Source organism: Coenobita brevimanus, chromosome 26 (assembly GCF_032717465.1).
Source record: "Coenobita brevimanus isolate Jiangsu-jjx chromosome 26, ASM3271746v2, whole genome shotgun sequence".
Classification (NCBI taxonomy): Eukaryota; Metazoa; Arthropoda; class Malacostraca; order Decapoda; family Coenobitidae; genus Coenobita; species Coenobita brevimanus.
Genome location: NC_136979.1, coordinates 39,056,125 through 39,076,006, shown reverse-complemented (window position 1 = coordinate 39,076,006; position 19,882 = coordinate 39,056,125). Strand labels below are relative to the sequence as shown.

Genomic DNA, 19,882 nt, shown 5'->3' with positions numbered 1-19,882 from the left:
GCAATGACTGATACAGGGGCAGAGAGAGAGAGAGAGAGAGAGAGAGAGAATGCTATTTCCAGACGATGTTATTCAGCTTTGGGTACAACTCTCGTAGTAAGGGGAGAAATATTGTACGACACACCTGAGCTACAACTCTGAGGCAACACATCACACATCCAAAAAACAGAAATGAACAACGTACAGTTCACGACACTCGTATAATTGTGATCAAACTGCAATAATCTTCCCTCAATCGCACTTTAGTTCCCCCGACTCCTCTCTTGCACTTCATTCTCTTCACTCACCAACCACTCTTCCTATCAGCTACCATACAGTTCAGACAGATGTGGCTGAACTTATACTACCGAAATTCGGTGGGAGATAATGATGCTTACTGCTTCCACTTGTGTCCATTTTCCCCCGTATCTTCACATCTTTCCTACCATTTCCTTTCGAAGCATCCTTACCTTTTGCTTTTCTGTTTTTCAGTCCACAATAGAAATATTATTCTTTTTTTATAGTTTTATTTTCATCCATGCAGGTTAGATTTATGTTATTAATAACCTTATTTATTAGCTCCGTATTAAGAAATATGCTTCCTTTTTTTGTATTTCCTATTTAGGCCCATTTGCATGTATCTGCACTCACCTGCGGTACGTCAATGGTGTCGGCGGTATTGTTGAAGGTCCAGTGGAAGGTGTGCTGGAGGGGGGAGGCGTCCACCTGGCAGGTCACCTCGGCGTCCTCGTGGCGACCCACCGCATACGTCGTCACCTGACCCGCCCGGCACACCGGCGCGTCTGGCGGCAGAGTGGGAGGCAGGTCAGAGAGTGGGAAGGAACAGAGAGTGAGAAGCGGCTGACTGTGGAGAGGGGCAGAGTGTTGGATGGAGCAGTGTCGGGTGAGGCAGAGTTAGGTGAGTCGGGGAGTTAGGAGAGGAGGGGGAGGGTAGCAGAGGGCGAGGAGAGAACCGGAATAAATTAGGGGTGCGTTGGTAAAATATCATGTCCACATATTCTCCTGTGAGACACAGGTCTTGAGAGACTAGAATCACTGAAGGAAGAAAAGGAGGGTAAGGCACTGCAATGTTTCAAAAAGACCTTTGTTGTTGTTTTTTAACTGAGAAACTTATTCTATTATTAGTATTAATTCCCTCCTAATCTGCATTATACAAAATAACTTATTATAATGCGCAGTGATGTGGTTGTGGTAAGGATGTGGTGAATTTAACACAGACAGGCGAAACAAATGGAGGAAGGTAAATGTTGGCAGTGGGGATGGGGTAATATATAGGGAAGTAGCGTACGTAATAGTACATGGGGCAGAGGGCGAGATAGGGGAAAGGAGGCGGAAGGATCAGACAATTGAAAAAATAAATAAATAAATAATGTTGGGATTCGCAGAGGAAAGTCGTGGTTAAGTTGGGGGGGGGGGGGAAGGAGCACAAAGGGGACTGAGGATGGGGTGCAATAACATGGAGTAGAGGTGAAACTAGAGCATTAAGGGATACACAGAGTTAGGGTGAGTGAGGATGGAGATATAATAAAAAGGAATGAGGAAGTGTACAGGGAGATAATGGGTGTCTGTGGGAGTGACATATGGGGAGGGAAGGAGGAGGCGTGGCGAAGCTGACCCTTCCACCTCGTAAATCTATACATCATCACACAATTATATGGACTCGCATCAAATCCCAAGCCATATCACTGACCCATTTAACCTCTTCCATCCGGTGACGTATTCTACTGATTAAAATTGTCTGAAGACATATGGTTTATACGTACTAAAAAAAATATATATATACGTCACAGGATTCCAGGGATTAATCCAGTAAGAGGTATATCATAAGGCGAAAAAAATAATCTGCAGTAGCTTGATTTTCAAAACTGACGACCTGGTACTGAAGGGGCAATTTTCTTAAAACAATACTGTCTATATATATTGCCTAACGCCATAATCCTGCAAGGGGTGACCGTTAGTCTTTGAGTTAGTTGGTTTACGGGGAGAGGCACTAACCCTCAGCCAACCCACTTGTTGACACACCGTAGGGAACACGTATGAGTTGATTATATGGTTACCACCCACCGTAGTAAATGGTTCCCTGGCTTACAGGAAACCATTAGGATTGTCACTCAATGTAAAGTCACCTGAAAAGAGGAGTAATAAAAAGTGACAGGAAAGATGGGAGAAATGGGAAGAGAGGTGGGCTGACTCAGAAAAAGAATGATTAAGGTGAAGGAAGCAGAAAGTGGCACTACACTCGCTTGATGTAGTGCTACTTACTTCTTCTTCACTTTAACGAAAGGCCTCTCCTTAGCTGTGTTAATTCGTATACCTGTTGTAAGAATAACCCTAAAAGAAGTGTGTGTGTGTGTGTGTGTGTGTGTGTGTGTGTGTGTGTGTGTGTGTGTGTGTGTGTGTGTGTGTGTGTGTGTGTGTGTGTGTGTGTGTGTGTGTGTGTGTGTGTGTGTGTGTGTGTGTGTGTGTGTGTGTGTGTGTGTGTGTGTGTGTGTGTGTGTGTGTGTGTGTGTGTGTGTGTGTGTGTGTGTGTGTGTGTGTGTGTGTGTGTGTGTGTGTGTGTGTGTGTGTGTGTGTGTGTGTGTGTGTGTGTGTGTGTGTGTGTGTGTGTGTGTGTGTGTGTGTGTGTGTGTGTGTGTGTGTGTGTGTGTGTGTGTGTGTGTGTGTGTGTGTGTGTGTGTGTGTGTGTGTGTGTGTGTGTGTGTGTGTGTGTGTGTGTGTGTGTGTGTGTGTGTGTGTGTGTGTGTGTGTGTGTGTGTGTGTGTGTGTGTGTGTGTGTGTGTGTGTGTGTGTGTGTGTGTGTGTGTGTGTGTGTGTGTGTGTGTGTGTGTGTGTGTGTGTGTGTGTGTGTGTGTGTGTGTGTGTGTGTGTGTGTGTGTGTGTGTGTGTGAGAGAGAGACAGACAGACAGACAGACAGACAGAGGGGGGGGGATAATTATGAAGATGGGCCAACAGGTTATGTATATTAAGTACCGTAAGACAAAAACTGCAAAACTAATTTCCCTCAACAAAGGTGTTATGGTTCCCAGGAGTCTTAAGTCTAGGTCCTATTTAACGCCTTTAATCCAGTGACGTCTTTTTATTACATTCCTGACATCTCCAGACGATTTTATTTACATTAGGATAAACTTCTATAACTGAAAGGATTGGATACAGCCTACATTACTTCCTTCGCTAGCAGACAACTTTCCCAGATCATACAAAGTCTCTGGGGATAGTTTAATCAAAATGAAAAAGATGTGATATAGCAAGGGAGGGGGAGACAGAGAAGGAGAGATGAGATCAAATGAAAAAGACGTGACATAGGAAGGGAGGGGGAGACAGGTAAGGATAGATGAGACCATACATCATACACTCTTACAATCCCACTAAGACCTATATCCACCTTTTTTTTTACACCTCAACTCATCCTCCCCTCTTCCCTTCCGCCCAACCGTTTACTTACACCTCAAGAGCAGTGGGGCAACACATCCTTCATTCCTACCATCCTAACAGCAACCGTGTTTACTCATTTTTTTCTACAATCTCCAACACTTGTCCCTCACTTCTCCCCCAACCAGTCAGAAAATATGCCTGAAGGGTGGTTAGGTAACATATCAATTACTTTTACCGCTTTAATAATGGCCATGTCCACATTATTTATAACTTCTCTTATCGCATTCCTCCCGTTCATCTCACCTTCTAACTCCCACACATCCTTGCCACTCTGTAATCCCGTTTGAAGAGTGTTACCAAGACATATTTTGCACCATCATCATCACAATAACAACACGGTCGCCTGCCAAAAAGCTTTTCAACATTTTCAGCTTTTTTATACACATCTTCCTTGCTTAATTCTCTATCTTTCTTACTCCCCTCCTCCTTTACCGTCCACCCCGCCTTTCTCTCTTCCCTCCCTACCTTCCTATCTCACATTCCAGCCTGCCTTGCTTCCAGCCTCTCTCACTGTTTTTCTTTATGTTCCTGCCTCTCTTATTTCCCTGTGTACCTTCCTGCCTTTCTCACTTCTCTATTTCCCTACGTGCTTTCCGTCTCTGTCGCCTTCCTTCCCTGGCCAACGGCATGCCAAAATTTACACATGACCTCTCGTATCAGTGTGATAACGAAACATGTTGTGAGCCTAATAGGAGTAAGGTCCCCTTTCCCCTCCCCCCAAATCCCCACCTGCCGCAACACGAAACTCTCCCTCCCTCTCACTTTCCTCCCTTTCTCAGTCTTCACCTCCCTTCCTGCACCCGGCCTATAATCTCAGTTTTACCATCTTAGTACCTACGGCATTCATAGCTTTAACTCACACTCCCATGTATCTCTCTTTGCTTACATGCCTACATTCCCTAGCTACTTCCCTCCCTTCCTCCCTCCCTCTCTACAACCCAATCGTTCTTGTGCTTCCTCCTTATCGTGCCAGTACTCACACTTGACCTCCAGCGTGAGTGTGTTTGAAGGTGATGCAGCTACGGTGTTATGTGCCAGGCAGGAATACCGCCCACCCTGCCGCCTCACCACCCGCTGCAGCACTAGACTCTGGTTGCTCACGATCACGCCGCCTGTGACGTTGTGATGCAGAGGCGACTCCTGGGTGCGCGGGGAGGAAAGGGAAGTGGGAGAACACCATTACTTTATATTAAATTACAAAATTTCATCATTATCATCATCATGAAAGCCTTTCCTCTACTTTAATACATAATACATATGACTACCGGTAACCTAAAATCTATAGTATATAAAAACATGATATATCCTGACATACCAACAAGAAAATGTTAATAATAATAATAATAATAATAATAATAATAACAACACTGGTGGTGTCTCACGTTATGCCTCCAGGTCACTTTGGTCACCCTGGGGTTGGCGATGACGTGACACTCGAAGTACACGTCGTCACCCTCCTTGATGCTGGCCCTCTTGAGTGACGACCCCAGCGTGAGGCGGGCGACAGGAGCGTCTGCCGGACAACACGCACCCCAGTGACACACACGGGGTTGGCAACAGGGTAGGTATGTTACGTATCTCTGTAAATATGTATCTAACACACACACACACACACACACACACACACACATGTAAAGGTGTATGGTGTGTAGGAGGACTACTGGGCCTTAGAAGCAGGCTGTGAAGCCTATGCCCAGAGTCGGACACATAAAACACACACACACACACACACACACACACACACACACACACACACACACACGCACGCACGCACGCACGCACGCACGCACGCTCGCGCGCGCCTTGTGGCCAAGGATCTAGTACATACTGTAAATAACTGCCAACTGTTGGTTGTCTGTCACTAACTATTCACTGACTTTTATTTTAGTTTGCAAACTATTTGTGTATACAAATAATTTAACACCGAATTCGTGCATCATGTACTGAACCAATAGTTAACTTCACTGGTACTCCACGAAAAATATTACTGTATTACATACAGTTCCTTCAGCATACAGCATATCATTTAATATTAATTTTTACACAGACCTACACTCATTCTCAATGGCAATATGTAATATACGGTATATACAGATATATGAGAGATCATAACGATCTCTCTCTCTCTCTCTCTCTCTCTCTCTCTCTCTCTCTCTTTCAAGCATCTATACTTTGAAAATTAGTAGACCTATTAATTACTGGGGGAAATCCCCTGGCTGTCGTAAGTCCGGTACTGTGTGCATGGTGACTGGTACTCACAGTGTATGGTGTGATGGTGACAGGTATTCAATGTACGGTGAGTGTGATAATGTGTATGGTGACATGTACTCATAATGTACGGTGAGTGTGATGGTGTGTATAGTGACTGGTAAACACAATGTACAGTGAGTGTGATGGTGTGTATGGTGACTGGTACTCACCATGTACGGTGAGTATGATGGTGTTTATGGTGACTGGTACGGTGAGTGTGATGGTGTGTATGGTGACTGGTAAGGTGTGTGTGATCGTGTGTATGGTGACTGGTACGGTGAGTGTGACGGTGTGTATGGTGACTGGTACTCACAATATACGGTGAGCGTGATGGTGTGTACGAGAGTGGTGTTGAGTCCCGGTGTTGCCGCAGTGCAGGTGAGGGTGGTCTGGTGGTCCTCACGACGGGGCAGCAGAAGCAAGTGACTCGTTGTTAGGTTACCGTCATCGGAGCTCTGAAGGGCAGGCAGAAAAGGAAAAAAGATGAAATTAATATCGATAGAAAGATATATGTTGATGGCAAAGAAAAAAAAAAAGGAAGGAAACTCTAAAACGAAAATGAATAAATGTTGAAATGCTGGCATTTAGTGGAGAGAGTACATTACGCAACACTAAAGGTGACATGATGGAAGGGGAGATGTGTTAAAATATTAAATTGTTAACAATGTGGTGGTGAGTCCCGGTGTTGCCGCAGTGCAGGTCAGGATGGTCTGGTAGTTGTCACGACGGGGTAGCAATAGAAGGTGGATGTCTTCTGAACTCTGAAGAAAGTAAAGGAAATGCTGAAATGCTGATCGCTTTAGTAATGAAAAGTACAATACGAAGCAAGATAAATTACGAAGCTCTGACGAGGAATGTAAGAAAATGGAAGGAATGCAAATTAGCAGGTGAGTAAGTACACTGAAAGAACAGGGCGGCCAAACAGTGATGGAGGTAATGGTACAAGACAGGAGATGAAGCATAATGCACTTAAGGTTGTACTGTAAAAAATGATTCGTGGATTTTATGGGAAATACTCGGATACTTAAATCACTGTTACCAAAATTTTCTGTAAACTGTACAGATTACTGTATAACGATAAATTCTTACAGTTAATTTCCTGTAAAACGCACAGCTTTTATATACCGGTATTCTTCTATTTTAGTCACATAAAACTGTGGTGCATTTTTATCGTAGCCAATTATCAATCCCTCTGATACAGATATAAATTAAAATATATTCTCTCACCATTATGAAATTTGCTGCACTGAATGGGACGATGCAGTGTTTATTCCCATGGATTCACACTTCTACTAACATTAACCACTTTGCCATTTCTGTTTCCAGATGATGGAAATGTGTCTTACATATACACTAAATAACTTTGTGAAAACCATGAAGTACGCATAACTGTAGTCATGATTAGGATATGATTACTGGTGGAAACAACATTAATGCATTTATGTTAAGGTAAAAACACCTCACAGCTAAATGATACGTGGCATCTGGCAATTTCTGTAAAAGATTGTGCCAATTATCGCTACATGGCTAATGATAGAAAATTAAAATTTTACTTCCAATTTTTAAAGGGAATTTCCGTGAATTAATGTGTTTATGTTATATGCCAAACATTCCACATATGGAATCGCAAAAATTTACAGAAGGGAAAAATTTATTGTTTTTCAATGGAAAATCACAGTACTGTAAAATGCGTATAATTACTATTTTTCAGAATAAAAAATACTTGTTTTTCTGTAGCAAATCAGGGAAAAATTTGCAAATTTACTAGCATTTTTAAGTCGATGTAAATAACAGCGGGGGGGGGGGAGGGGGGAGGGGGAGAGAAAAGCACCAGATTCCAGGTATGGAAACAACGGGATGACAACAGAAGAGGCGTGGCAGTTGGAAGACTGGGAAGAAAAAACATAGACTGAACTGACTGTTGGAGGTGACGATAAGATAAGAAATATATGACAGACAAGACAACGTACTGGAAGGTAGAGGACAGATAAGTTAAGTATGACACAAGGATGAAAGAAAATACAGAACTGAATGGAGGATGTGATGGTCTGAGATGGATGGCAGTAAAAAGAAGTTGACTCAATAACCAGGAAATAGACAGGCAGGGAATGGAAGAATAACAACGTCGTAACTGATGGAGGAGTCTGAGGTGCATGTAGAATAGGAGGCGGGAGTTTGATTGCGACAATACACAGGAGTCACGGGACGTGACAGGGGAGAGACAGTGAGGCGATGACTTGGAGATGGCATGAAAGCGGAAGAGAGATGAGGTGTAGGAGGGATGTGACGGGGAGGGAGGTGTTGGAGGGATGTGAGGGGGAGGTAGGGATGAGGCATGAAGGAGTGAAAAGTTACAGGGAGAGACGATGTCAAGCTGGGAAGGTGAGACACGGTGATGGAAGTTATGAGACTGGGGAGCGAAATGTGACGAAAGTAGACTGGAAAGGAATGAAGAGTGAATGTTTATTGGAAAGGAATGAAGTGAAAGTTTACTGGAAAGGAATGAAGTGAATGTTTATTGGAGGGACGTGAAGAGTGAATGAGGAGTGAATGTTTAATGAAAAGGAATGAAGAGTAAATGTTTACTGGAATGGAGTGAAGAGTGAATGTTTATTGGAAAGGAATGAAGAGTGAATATTTATTGGAAAGAAATGACGAGTGAGTGTCGAATGTAATGAAGGCAATAGCAGAGGTGGAGAACAGGAGTTTGGATATGCAGGACATCACAAGGGACAGAGAGTAAAGTGATGACTGCAAAGTAAGAGAGAGAATGAGAAACTGTGAGGGAGCGCCCGAGAGAAGGCAATACAATGGAAGAAAAATGGCAATACTACAGGAGAGAGAAAAGGGGATATGATCGACGCCTGGGCAAGAAAAATACGAGTGTTAAACTGAATGCTGTATGTGACGGAATAATATGCAAGGTAGACAAGGAAAACAGAAGAGGCAATAAAAATGAAATGAACAGGAACGGAAAGAGAAGCAACGTCAAATATGAATGGTCAGGGCGAAAAGTCAAAGGTGGATGATGAACGACGGGAGTTTGACAGAGACAATAGGTATGACATGAGGAGGAAGAGGCTGAAGAGAGGAAAGACAGAGTGAAAGAGATAAAAGGAACGCGGAAGGGAGTGTGGAGGAAAGAGAAGTGATGTGAAAGGGATGCGACTGGAAAGGAGTGAAAATTTTAGTGGGATGGCGAGAGTCAGCCGCTGGGAAGGAGCGGAAGTGTGGCAGGATAGGAAGTGATGTGGAGGGTGTATGGGGAGAAGGGGCGAGGAGGTGAGATGAAGAGAAGAGATACCGGAGATGAGGAAGGGAAAAAGAAGAAGTGAGAGGAGGACGGGGAAGGAGGAAGTGAGAAGGGGAAGGGGGAAGGGGAAGGGGAAATGAAAGGAAGAAGACAAGAAGTAGTGAGATGAGGATGGAAAAAAAAAAAAGAGAGGAAGTGAGAGGAGGGGGGTGAAATATGAAGTGAGAAGAGGAAGGGGGAAAGAGGAAAGTAAAGGAAGAAAAGGTACAATGAAGTGAGAGGAGGAAGGGGAAAGGAAGTGAAAGGAGGAAGTGGAAAGCGGAAGTGTGATAAGGAACGGAAAAAAAGAGACGAATAAGTGAGAGAAAGGACAAGAAAAGATGAAGTGAGAGGATGATGGGGGGAAGGGTGAGTGAGAGGAGGAAAGGGTGAAGAGGAAGGGAAGGGAGGAAGGAGAAATGCGGACGTGGGAGAGAAGGAAGGGAAGAAGAGAAAGTGAGAGAGGAGGAAGGAGAAAAGAGGAGGTGAGAGGAGAAACAGGAAAACAGGAAGTAAGACGAAGAAGGAGAAAAGATGAAATGAGAAGAGGAACAGACGGCAGGGGACGAGGTTTCAGGGGGAAGAAAATAACTGAAAATAATATGGAGGGACGAGGAAGAGGACAAAGGATAGGAAAGAAAGGGAAGGATGGAACACTGGAGGTAAACAAAGAGGGAGGGAGGTTGGGGGAAGGAGAAGAGGAGAATAGAGGGCAAAGGGACGGGGAGAGAACCTAGTAGAAAGGATAGACAGACAGATATACACAGCCAGAGAGACAGACATGGAGCGAGAACGGTGGATGGGGAATTAATTGAAATTAGTTGAAGTGGCAAGGTGAATACACATGAGCACTGTCACTCACTCCCAACATACTCTGTTCGGTGCGCTTGGAACGAGATGAATTGTGGTAGGGACGAGGAACGATGTGGCAGGAACGCAGTACTAAGGAGTAGGAACGATATACAATGTGGTAGGAATTAACTTGGTACAAAGTGGTAGGATATGATTCGGGACAACTCGGTGGTGTGTCAGGAAATGACTAAGCGCAACTCGGTACGATGTGACAGGGACTGACTCGGGACAATTCAGTATACAGTATGGTAGTGTGCTGTTGAAACAATGACAATTACGACGACGACGATGGTTGTGTTCGCAGCTCCGGCGTGACGGACTTTAGGGTCGCACTCTCACCGGTTAAGAAGGCATTATAATGTCTTCTTTGGAGTGCATATAAAGGAGAGGAGAGGAAAAGAGAAGAGAGGAGAGGAGAGGTGGCAACCCAAGGAAAGAGAAGAAGAGACGCGAAGAGAAGAGATGGACGAAGCAAGGTTATGGATGACAGATGTAGGACGGAGATACAGGGCTGAAGGAAGATGTTATAAATACAAGAGATGATGCACGGTGTGATACAGAAAAGGATGAAACAAGACAGGTGAAAAAAAAAAAAATCCTAAACCGGGGGTACGTACCGACACCCTGGCTGGGGACAGAGTGAGCGCGCCTAGGAGCCATGTGATGGCGGGAGGGGGCGCCGACCCCGCCACCTCGCAGCTCACCTCGTACTCCACCCCGGCCACCAGGTGACCCTCCGCCAGGGGCACGATACGCACGCTCAAGGGAGGCACTAGACCGGCGTGAGGAGAAAGAAGGGAAGGGGGAGGAGTGAATTAGTGGAGGGCCAACATTAAAAAAAAAAAAAAAAAATAAAAATAAATCTTTTACTGCAATGAACGCACAATGATGAGGAAAATTACGCCAACAATTCTGCTGGCTGAGGCAACAAAAGGTATAACATGAACTCTTCTTATGTGGCAACAATATGAAGCAGACGACGGAAGAGCATGAGAGGGACGGATACTGTCTGTCCTTTGTGGAGGAATGAGAAATACAGAGGACAGGATACGGTGCTAGACGATGACTGTCAGCAAACTTTTGCTCAAGACTGTATTTTGGTATTTCCTTCTGCCGAGATATTCTGGAGGATCACAATGTTAACTTTCACCTGTGAAGGATTTGTCTCAACAGTACTATATAATGTAATCATCTGTGGTTACCGCAACAGAAAGCCCAACTTCAAAATCCGCAGCGACTATTAAAACTATGCTACATCGCCTATCCCTTCACATGGTATATCAACACCGACATATAACTATATATATTACATATGTACTCAATTTACATATTTCCATACATAAAATGATATGCTTCAACCTCTCATTATTCTACTAAACATACATATGCATTTTTTTTATTCATCTGCTTCTCTCTGGTTTACTCACATCTCATGTCAAGCGTGACGTTGAGTGTGGCAGGTGTGGTGATGTTACTATTGGGCGCGTCACACCTCAGGCCCAGGTGCAGGTGACTCCGTGTGAGGGGGCCCAGCGTCACAGTGTTGTACGGGCCCAGGTCGGGTTCAGGGGGCCCCCTGGTGGTACTGGGTGACATGCTGGTGACTGTGGTGGAGGGTGAGATGGGGGTGGTGGATGGAAGTGTGGTAGGGTGAAGCAGTGTGGTGGTGATGGTGGTTTGGACTTCTGACTCCATGTGGTAGTCTAGCAGGTGCACTCCTTGGTACCAAAGAACTGTAGGACGGGGTCGACCTGAGAGAGACCAAAGCATCATCATCATCATCATCAGCAGCAGCAGCAGCATCCAAACCTAAATACTAACTAAAAATATGGAGTGAGACAGGATTCAGGAACAAAAGAAAATCATCATTATCATTATCATTCCAACCCCAATTCCTACCTAAAGAGGTAAGGAGAGGCAGGATCAAGAAACAATGGAGACAATCATCACCACCATCATCATCATCATCATCATATCATCCTAATGCTCATTCAAAGTGAAAAGATTGGGCAGGGTTAATTTAAAAAGCAAAGGAAGAGAAAACATAAGTACCACCTTCTATATCATTTCCGTAGACGTGCTTTGCCTGATTTCTCTAGGGACGATTGCTAATGGTTCTAGAGTCATTACCTACCGTGGACGTAGTCTGAGATTATCTTAACTGCCAACAGCCACATAAGAGTACTTGTTAATCTGATAACCTGTACTGTCATCGTCTTAATCTACTGTCTGTATGATGTTTTCCTTATTGTGAAGATCATTCTCTCTCTCTCTCTCTCTCTCTCTCTCTCTCTCTCTCTCTCCCTCCCTCTCTCTCTCTCTTATTCCGGAGCGCAGCCAAGAATTTTCAAGTGGTCGGCTGGAGAAGGGTCAAAACTTTTTCCGAAGGGACACCATAATATCCCTGACCAGGCAGTACATAGCTGCCACCTGTGATAAGTAAAAAATATATGCTGTACTACTTCTTTCATCGTGTGTGTGTGTGTGTGTGTGTGTGTGTGTGTGTGTGTGTGTGTGTGTGTGTGTGTGTGTGTGTGTGTGTGTGTGTGTGTGTGTGTGTGTGTGTGTGTGTGTGTGTAATTACCTGACGGCCTATGGGGTTTATTATGCACGTCAATAAATGCAAATGAAACCACAAAGTCAACCATACACACTGTCACTATCCCTACAGAGTGTGATCGTCACAGCACAGTAATCATCCACATACAGTATAGTCAACATATATAAACTACCGTTCATCCCATCTGACTGAATAGAGAGAAATTTGATATCTTCAATACTACGGTTCGCATTCATGCAACCATATATAATTTGTACTATAATATTCATTAAATAAAACTACGTTACGAGCAGTCTCAGTTTTTAGTTATCCATACGGATACATTTTGCTCTTACTATGTCAGTCATTTTCGATACATGTCAATAATCACAAATCTTATTAAAAATTAAAAAATGTCCTGAAATTTTCTAAGATACCTCACTAAGTTCCAACTTCGCCCAAAATACTGTACTACTTAAACTGACTGACTGCTTCTCATCATCACCACAGCCATCATCATCATCATCATCATCATCATCGGAAACGACCTATACTGATACGCTGCCAAGATCTTTTTATTGTCATCAATCGATCATCATCACAACCAACATCACCATCTTTCTTAGTAAACAACAGGGAAGGTACTAACCACAGATAACTGAGAAAAAAAATTGCAAACTAGAATTCCCCGTCATGTACATGCAAGAAGTTTTCATTAATACGTTAGAGAGACTGCTGGTAAGATGGGATTTGTATGTACGAATACTTCCATATAGGTTACTAAAATTGTATGTCGGTAGGACTGTCCAAGACTGTAAAGATTCCACATCATAAAAATTGCATTAGGTTATCTGCACGCCAGCCCAACTTCAGTATCGTAAATATACCCTAAGTTTTCATGAAGGGGCATCAAACTCTGGGGGGGGGGGGTAAAAGGAAATGGAAGGAGGGAGTGGAGAGGAAGGGGAATGGGGGTAGAGGGAGAGGGATGGGAGAGCGGATTAGAGAGTGGAAAGGCAGAGGAGTGGGAGAGAGGGGAGTAAAGATGAGAAAAGAGAGGGAGGGAAGGACTGAGGGGGTGGGGGAGAGAAGTAAAAGAGATGGGATGTGCAAGGAAAGGAGGGGTGGGGGAGGGGGGAATAGAAAGAAAGAGGCGGAGAGGAGGCGAGAAAGAGGAGAGAGGAGGGAGAGGGAAGAGAAAGAGGGAAGGACTGGGAGAACGAGGAGTAATGGGAAAGGGGAGAGGCATGAGGAAGAGGAGTTGTGTGAGAGAGAGAGAGAGAGAGACAGAAAGGGGGGGGGGATGAGAGGAGGGGATAGAGGTTGGAAAGAGGGCACGTTGTTTCCTGCCAATCACCCTCACTCCTCCCTTCCTCATGTCACTTTATCTTCTCTCTTCCATTAACTTTATCCCTTGTTAGTTACCATCTCCCCCAACTCTCTCTCTCTCTCTCTCTCTCTCTGCATCACGTCAAAAAGTTGGGACATTCATCCTACGCTGCCTCCCCTTCCTCTCCCTTCCCTTTACTCTCCACTTCACAACTTTGCCACATTCATCCCCCTCCCGTCCTCATCCTTACCCACCCTGTTCATCCCTCTTCACCCCTACACACCCTATTTTCCCCTCCCTCACTCTTCCCCATCCCATTCACCTCAACTTTTTTCACAATTTTCTCCCTCACTCTTACCCTCCTTCCCTCATCTTTATACACCTTATTCTCCTCTCCTATATTTCCCATACACTCTTTACTTCTCCACACTCCTATACACTCATATTTCCCCTCCCTCTACCCAGCAGACTCTCTTCTCCTTTTCATTTTCCCAGAGCACTCCAATCATCTCTGTTCACCCTTTCTTTCCAACTCTTACCTTCATTCCGCCTCAAGAGTCACATCCCAGTCTCACTCTCCCTCACCGCTGGGAAACCTTCTCCTTCCCTCACCCTTATCCATCCCACTCACCCTAACTAGCCCCTTCCCTTTAACAATTTCTCTACCCTATTATTCCTCCCAAACTTCTGTCCACTCCACTTTCCTTCACTTCAGCCTGTTATACTCTCTCTCTCTCTCTCTCTCTCTCTCTCTCTCGTCTGTCCATCCAACTCCCACTCAAATTCATTACGCCTGTCAGTAAACACAGACAAAGGATAAGAACACAAAACTGCTCTCGATGAAAAAAACTCTGCATTTAAGGCTGATATGCCTCCTCTCACCAACTGTCTAAATAAAAACGTATTCTCAGCTTCCGTATTCGATGAGAGTAATGATGAATGAATTCTTTTTCACCCCTTCAATGCGATGATGTAAATATAATTGTATTTCTGCTGCTGCTAGAAGATTTTATTTAGCCCCGGAGAAACCCCTGACTGGGAAGGGGGTTAAAAACGCTACACTGATCTAGTACGTCTTTCATAACCTATCTTGCTACGGACAAACAAACATTTTCTGCTTTGGCTTAACGTCCTCGTCGTGAAGGTGTAAACAATGCAGGTTATACTTCAAGGATAAATCTGCCGAGAGTACAAATGAAATCATCCATAACATTATTCCAACACACTTTTCCAATATTCAAAGCCGCTTATACCCCCTAAAACATCATGGCCTTAAAGTGGAAAAGTTGAGCCCCTCTCCATTCCCTCCCCCACCCCTAAGCCCGGTGGAGGGGAGTATGGGGCGCTGCTTCCCCCTCCTCCTCTCACCACCCCTACCCCTCACCCTTCGCCTCTCATTCCCCGGTCCCTCCCCACTTTATCTCATCCTCTTACATTACTACTTCCCACACAACTCTCTCCTCTCACTTCTTCCCTCCCACATCGTTACCCTCTCACTCCCTCCTTCTCGCAACCCTTTCCCTCCCACTCCCTCTCTCTCTAGCAACGTTTACCCTCTCGCTTCCTCCCACAACCTTTACCCTAGCACAATCCTTTCCCTTTCACTCTCCCTCTCTCACAATCCCCACTCTCTCACTCCCTTCCTCTCACAATCCATACTCATCTCACTCCCGTACCTCTCACCACCCCTACCCCTCTCCTAACCCTCTCACCACACTCCCCGTCTCTCTCTCTCTCCATCCACAAGCCTCCCCCACTTCGCCTCTCATCCCGTACTCAACCCCTCTCCTCTCCTCTCACCACCCATGACCTCCTACTCCCTCATCTCTCATCATGCCACACCTTAACCCCTCTCTTTATCAGTATCTTCCTTCCTCCACCCCCAACCCTCCTCTTCTTGTATGTCACTCATTTCTCTCTCTCTCCTCTCACCCCTCACCTCCTCTCAACGCCCTCCCTTTTCGCTCCGTCTTTTCCCTCCTTTGCCCCTCCTTCCTCTCTCCTCCTCCTACCCACCATCAGTGCTTTTCACAACCTCTTTCACTCTCCTTATCTCATACTACTCTTCTACCTTTCTCTCCTCTAACGTCCCTCGTCACTCCCACCCCTTCAGTTCCTCTCCTCCGCTGTCACACGCATACATGTTCCCCTTAATGCTGAAAATGTACCTGTAAAATCGTTCACTCACCCTCCAGCAAATAATAACACCAGATTTTTATTTCCATCCAAATTAAATTTCCACCGCCAGTCACAATTACAGTCCCATTACTGGATATGGAGACTGGATTAATGAGGTCTACTGTTCTAAATATATATAACTGCTGATTTGATATATCCAGATCAATTTTCACAGCAAAAGGTTTCCCAGTGGCGAGTAAAATCGTTTGGCATCAGTCACAGTAAAGCAGATACAGGGAAATGGACACGAGGGGAAAAAGGGGGAAGACGTCTAAAATCATCTGACGGAAACAGTAAAAAAAAAAGAAAAAGAAAAAAAGAAAGAAAAAAAAAAACGTTACTGAAGAAGTTATAAGATAGGAAAAGGTAAGGGAGGAAAGGTACATACATAGGGATTAAAAAAATAGATGAAGGAAGTAACAAGAAAGATTTTTGAATATTGTCGTGTTGTAGATACACTAATTTAGATCAGACGTCGCAATGAAAGGGTTAGGAAAGGGTGAGGAAGGAGAAATAAAGGATGATGATAATATAACGGAAGGAGGTGGGTAATAAATGAGAATAATGCATTACTTTTCCCATCCTTCTTTCGGGCGATTCTTTATCCTGCTGACGAAAAACACGAAAAAGCAAGACAAAAAAGAGGACAGTCGAAAGAAAAGTTAAATTAAAATGGAGGAGACAAGAGACGAAGAGGTGACAAAAGAGAAGGGGTGAGAAAAGAAGAGAAATGAGATGCAAAAAGAAATTATAGGTTAAGCAAAGTCAAGAAAACAAAAAGTAGTGAAGATATGTGTGTGTGTGTGTGTGTGTGTGTGTGTGTGTGTGTGTGATGAGAGAGACAGAAAGACGGAATGTGTACTCGCACATGTTAACTCTTGGTTTTGCTGATGGACATATATACACATGTAAACAGACAGATGTGTGTGTGTGTGTGTGTGTGTGTGTGTGTGTGTGTGTGTGTGTGTGTGTGTGTGTGTGTGTGTGTGTGTGTGTGTGTGTGTGTGTGTGTGTGTGTGTGTGTGTGTGTGATGAGAGAGAGAAAGAGGGAATGTGTACTCGCACATGTTAACTCTTGGTTTTGTCGATGGACATATATACACATGTAAACAGACAGATGTGTGTGTGTGTGTGTGTGTGTGTGTGTGTGTGTGTGTGTGTGTGTGTGTGTGTGTGTGTAATGAGAGAGAGAGAAAGAGGGAATGTGTACTCGCACATGTTAACTCTTGGTTTTGCTGATGGACATATATACACATGTAAACAGACAGATGTGTGTGTGTGTGTGTGTGTGTGTGTGTGTGTGTGTGTGTGTGTGTGTGTGTGTGTGTGTGTGTGTGTGTGTGTGTGTGTGTGTAATGAGAGAGAGAGAAAGAGGGAATGTGTACTCGCACATGTTAACTCTTGGTTTTGCTGATGGACATATATACACATGTAAACAGACAGATGTGTGTGTGTGTGTGTGTGTGTGTGTGTGTGTGTAATGAGAGAGAGAGAAAGAGGGAATGTGTACTCGCACATGTTAACTCTTGGTTTTGCTGATGGACATATATACACACGTAAACAGACAGATGTGTGTGTGTGTGTGTGTGTGTGTGTGTGTGTGTGTGTGTGTGTGTGTGTAATGAGAGAGAGAGAAAGAGGGAATGTGTACTCGCACATGTTAACTCTTGGTTTTGCTGATGGACATATATACACATGTAAACAGACAGATCGATATAAACAGACTGGAGGTAGACATACGGATGGAGAAAACAGAATAGGCACAGACAGATAAAGATGGCTTAGAGAGGAAAAACAAAACATGGCTGTGACCGTGTACCTGCGTCACTCACCTCCATGGGCGACACAGGTGAGCCTGGCCACGTCCCCCTCCAGATAGGGCCCCACCCTGACGTGTCCTGGGGGGTGCGGGGGGTGATGCGGGGGCATGGGGGCGCCGCTAATCTCATCCTCCATTATGCTCAGACCCTCCACCGGTACTGAGGATACAAAAGATGGATACCTTTATATAACAACAGGCTTGTAATCCATGTGGCATTATTAGTGATACGGGTTTATCCTTAACTGCCAAGACTCCATTGCAAATACTGAAGGGTAATACGAGATTAAACACAAGGATTTGGTGCTAGTTTAGAGGAAATGTTAAGGGAAAGGATGTACAGCCGCAGTACTGTCTTTTTCTGCCATTCACCGGCAACAAAACATCAACGCTACAATACGGCGCTAATCACGAATATGTGCTATGGAAAGGATAACATGCTTACAGACGAAATCAAAGCAACAATATCAACATGCTTACAAGTAAAATTAAACCAACTATGCCATCATGCTCACACGTGTTCCACCTCCGGCAGGTGAGGTAACCTGGTGAGGCTGAGTACCAAGGAGTTATTATCTAAGTAAGCAGAGTTGGCCTGGAAATAGGGCAATGACAATATTGCGTAAAGGAGACCAGGTCAGCAGGCTTGTCACAAGGGCAGCCCATATAGTCACTCCTCACAATAACTTGGTATTTATTTGTCACGCTAACGATCGCTTCTCTATTCAACCAAAGCTTTCTTGTGAGAAATCATCATCATCATCATCATCATCATCCACCCAAACCCAAACCCTAATTTCTCACATAAAAGATGGGTTCAAGTGGGATCCAGACACAAACGAAGAGAAAGAGCAAAACCAAAACTATCCAACAGATGCTCAGTGAAATGTGCCACACAATCATTTATAATTCACACATTATACATTGATATCATATTCAAAGTACATTCTTAACCTTCCATACATACCTTATATATATATATATATATATATATATATATATATATATATATATATATATATATATAAAATTATTTACTACACATGATGAATTGAGGAAGGAAAAACAAATAAAATAGATAAACTACATACACCAGAATACTGGTGACTTCCATTTATTAAACAATCTGCAGCAGTTGGACTTCAACTGTTGTGTGTTGAAGTTAGGAGCGAACTAATTTGGGAAGCGATTTATGAAGAAACGTGGTTCGGGAAATAAAGGAATTCTGATAGACAGAAGTTATGCAACATGGCAATGTGACGGAAAACTGTGATTGAAATGCTGAGTACTTGTAGTTACCGTAAATATTCAAACCGAAATACAAACTCTTAAAAGTTACAAAGGGAAACAGTAAAAGACAACTTTTTAATGAAATATAAAAGTGTAAAACATTAAAAAATGTCACCTGATATAACTACTTTTTAAAGAGAAATATAAACGTGTAAAACATTCTTCAAAACATCAAACAAATGTTGCCTAAAAATAATCAGACTTCGTCACAACACAACCTGGCTAAGGTTCTTGGATCATGAAAAGGCCAAAAGGTTGTTTTTAGTGAATAAAAATGAGCTAACGAAAGAACAGGATAAGCAAGACAAATCTCTCTCCTGCCTCCCTACCTGTCGTAAACAAAATGTTAACTAATCCGTCCAAGAATATAAACCTATTACTTCTACCTGAGGAACTGCTGCCAGGTACGAGCTACGGCAACGTCGGTCACCAGGACGTGGCAAGTCAGGTCAGGCTGGTACTTCACCAGGATCCACTCACCAAGGCCATGTCATGTCATCAGAGCACTAGGCTGCCGTCGTAAGTCAAATCAGGTCACTAGGGTCAAATTAGGTCAACAGGATTAGGCCAGGTCAGTTTAGTTCATGTCAGGCCACTAGGCTGCCGCCATCAGGATAATGTTAGGTTACTCGACAGCTGTCACCAGGGTCACGTAAGGCAAAGTCACCGAGGTCAGACAGGGTCACCATGCCACCGTCAACAAAGTAGATCAGGTCAGGTCACTAGGTCGAGGTCAGCAGGGTCAGGATAAGTTACCAGGAAGCAATGATCAGTGTCAGGCTGTCAGCAGGCCTTTATGAGCAGCTCAGTTAAGACAGTTAATCAGGGTCTCATCAACATAATATGTTGATGGTATGGTATGAATGAACTGCTGACGATAATGGTATACAGTATTACCA

The 19,882-nt window shown here is 44.0% G+C and overlaps 1 protein-coding gene across 1 annotated transcript in view; it reads right to left on the bottom strand.

The window, feature by feature from the left end:
- LOC145394016 (uncharacterized) overlaps nt 1-19,672 on the bottom strand; it is a 43,682-nt gene extending 24,010 nt beyond the window's left edge. The window contains exons 1-8 of the mRNA XM_080267985.1: nt 19,627-19,672; nt 17,707-17,853; nt 11,255-11,578; nt 10,445-10,599; nt 5,997-6,138; nt 4,816-4,946; nt 4,414-4,573; nt 631-782 (exon numbers count right to left, since the gene is read on the bottom strand). Coding sequence (XP_080124111.1) covers nt 631-782; nt 4,414-4,573; nt 4,816-4,946; nt 5,997-6,138; nt 10,445-10,599; nt 11,255-11,578; nt 17,707-17,853; nt 19,627-19,672 — 1,257 coding nt within the window. The remainder of the gene's footprint in view (nt 1-630; nt 783-4,413; nt 4,574-4,815; nt 4,947-5,996; nt 6,139-10,444; nt 10,600-11,254; nt 11,579-17,706; nt 17,854-19,626) is intronic.
- Nucleotides 19,673-19,882: the final 210 nt, after the last annotated feature.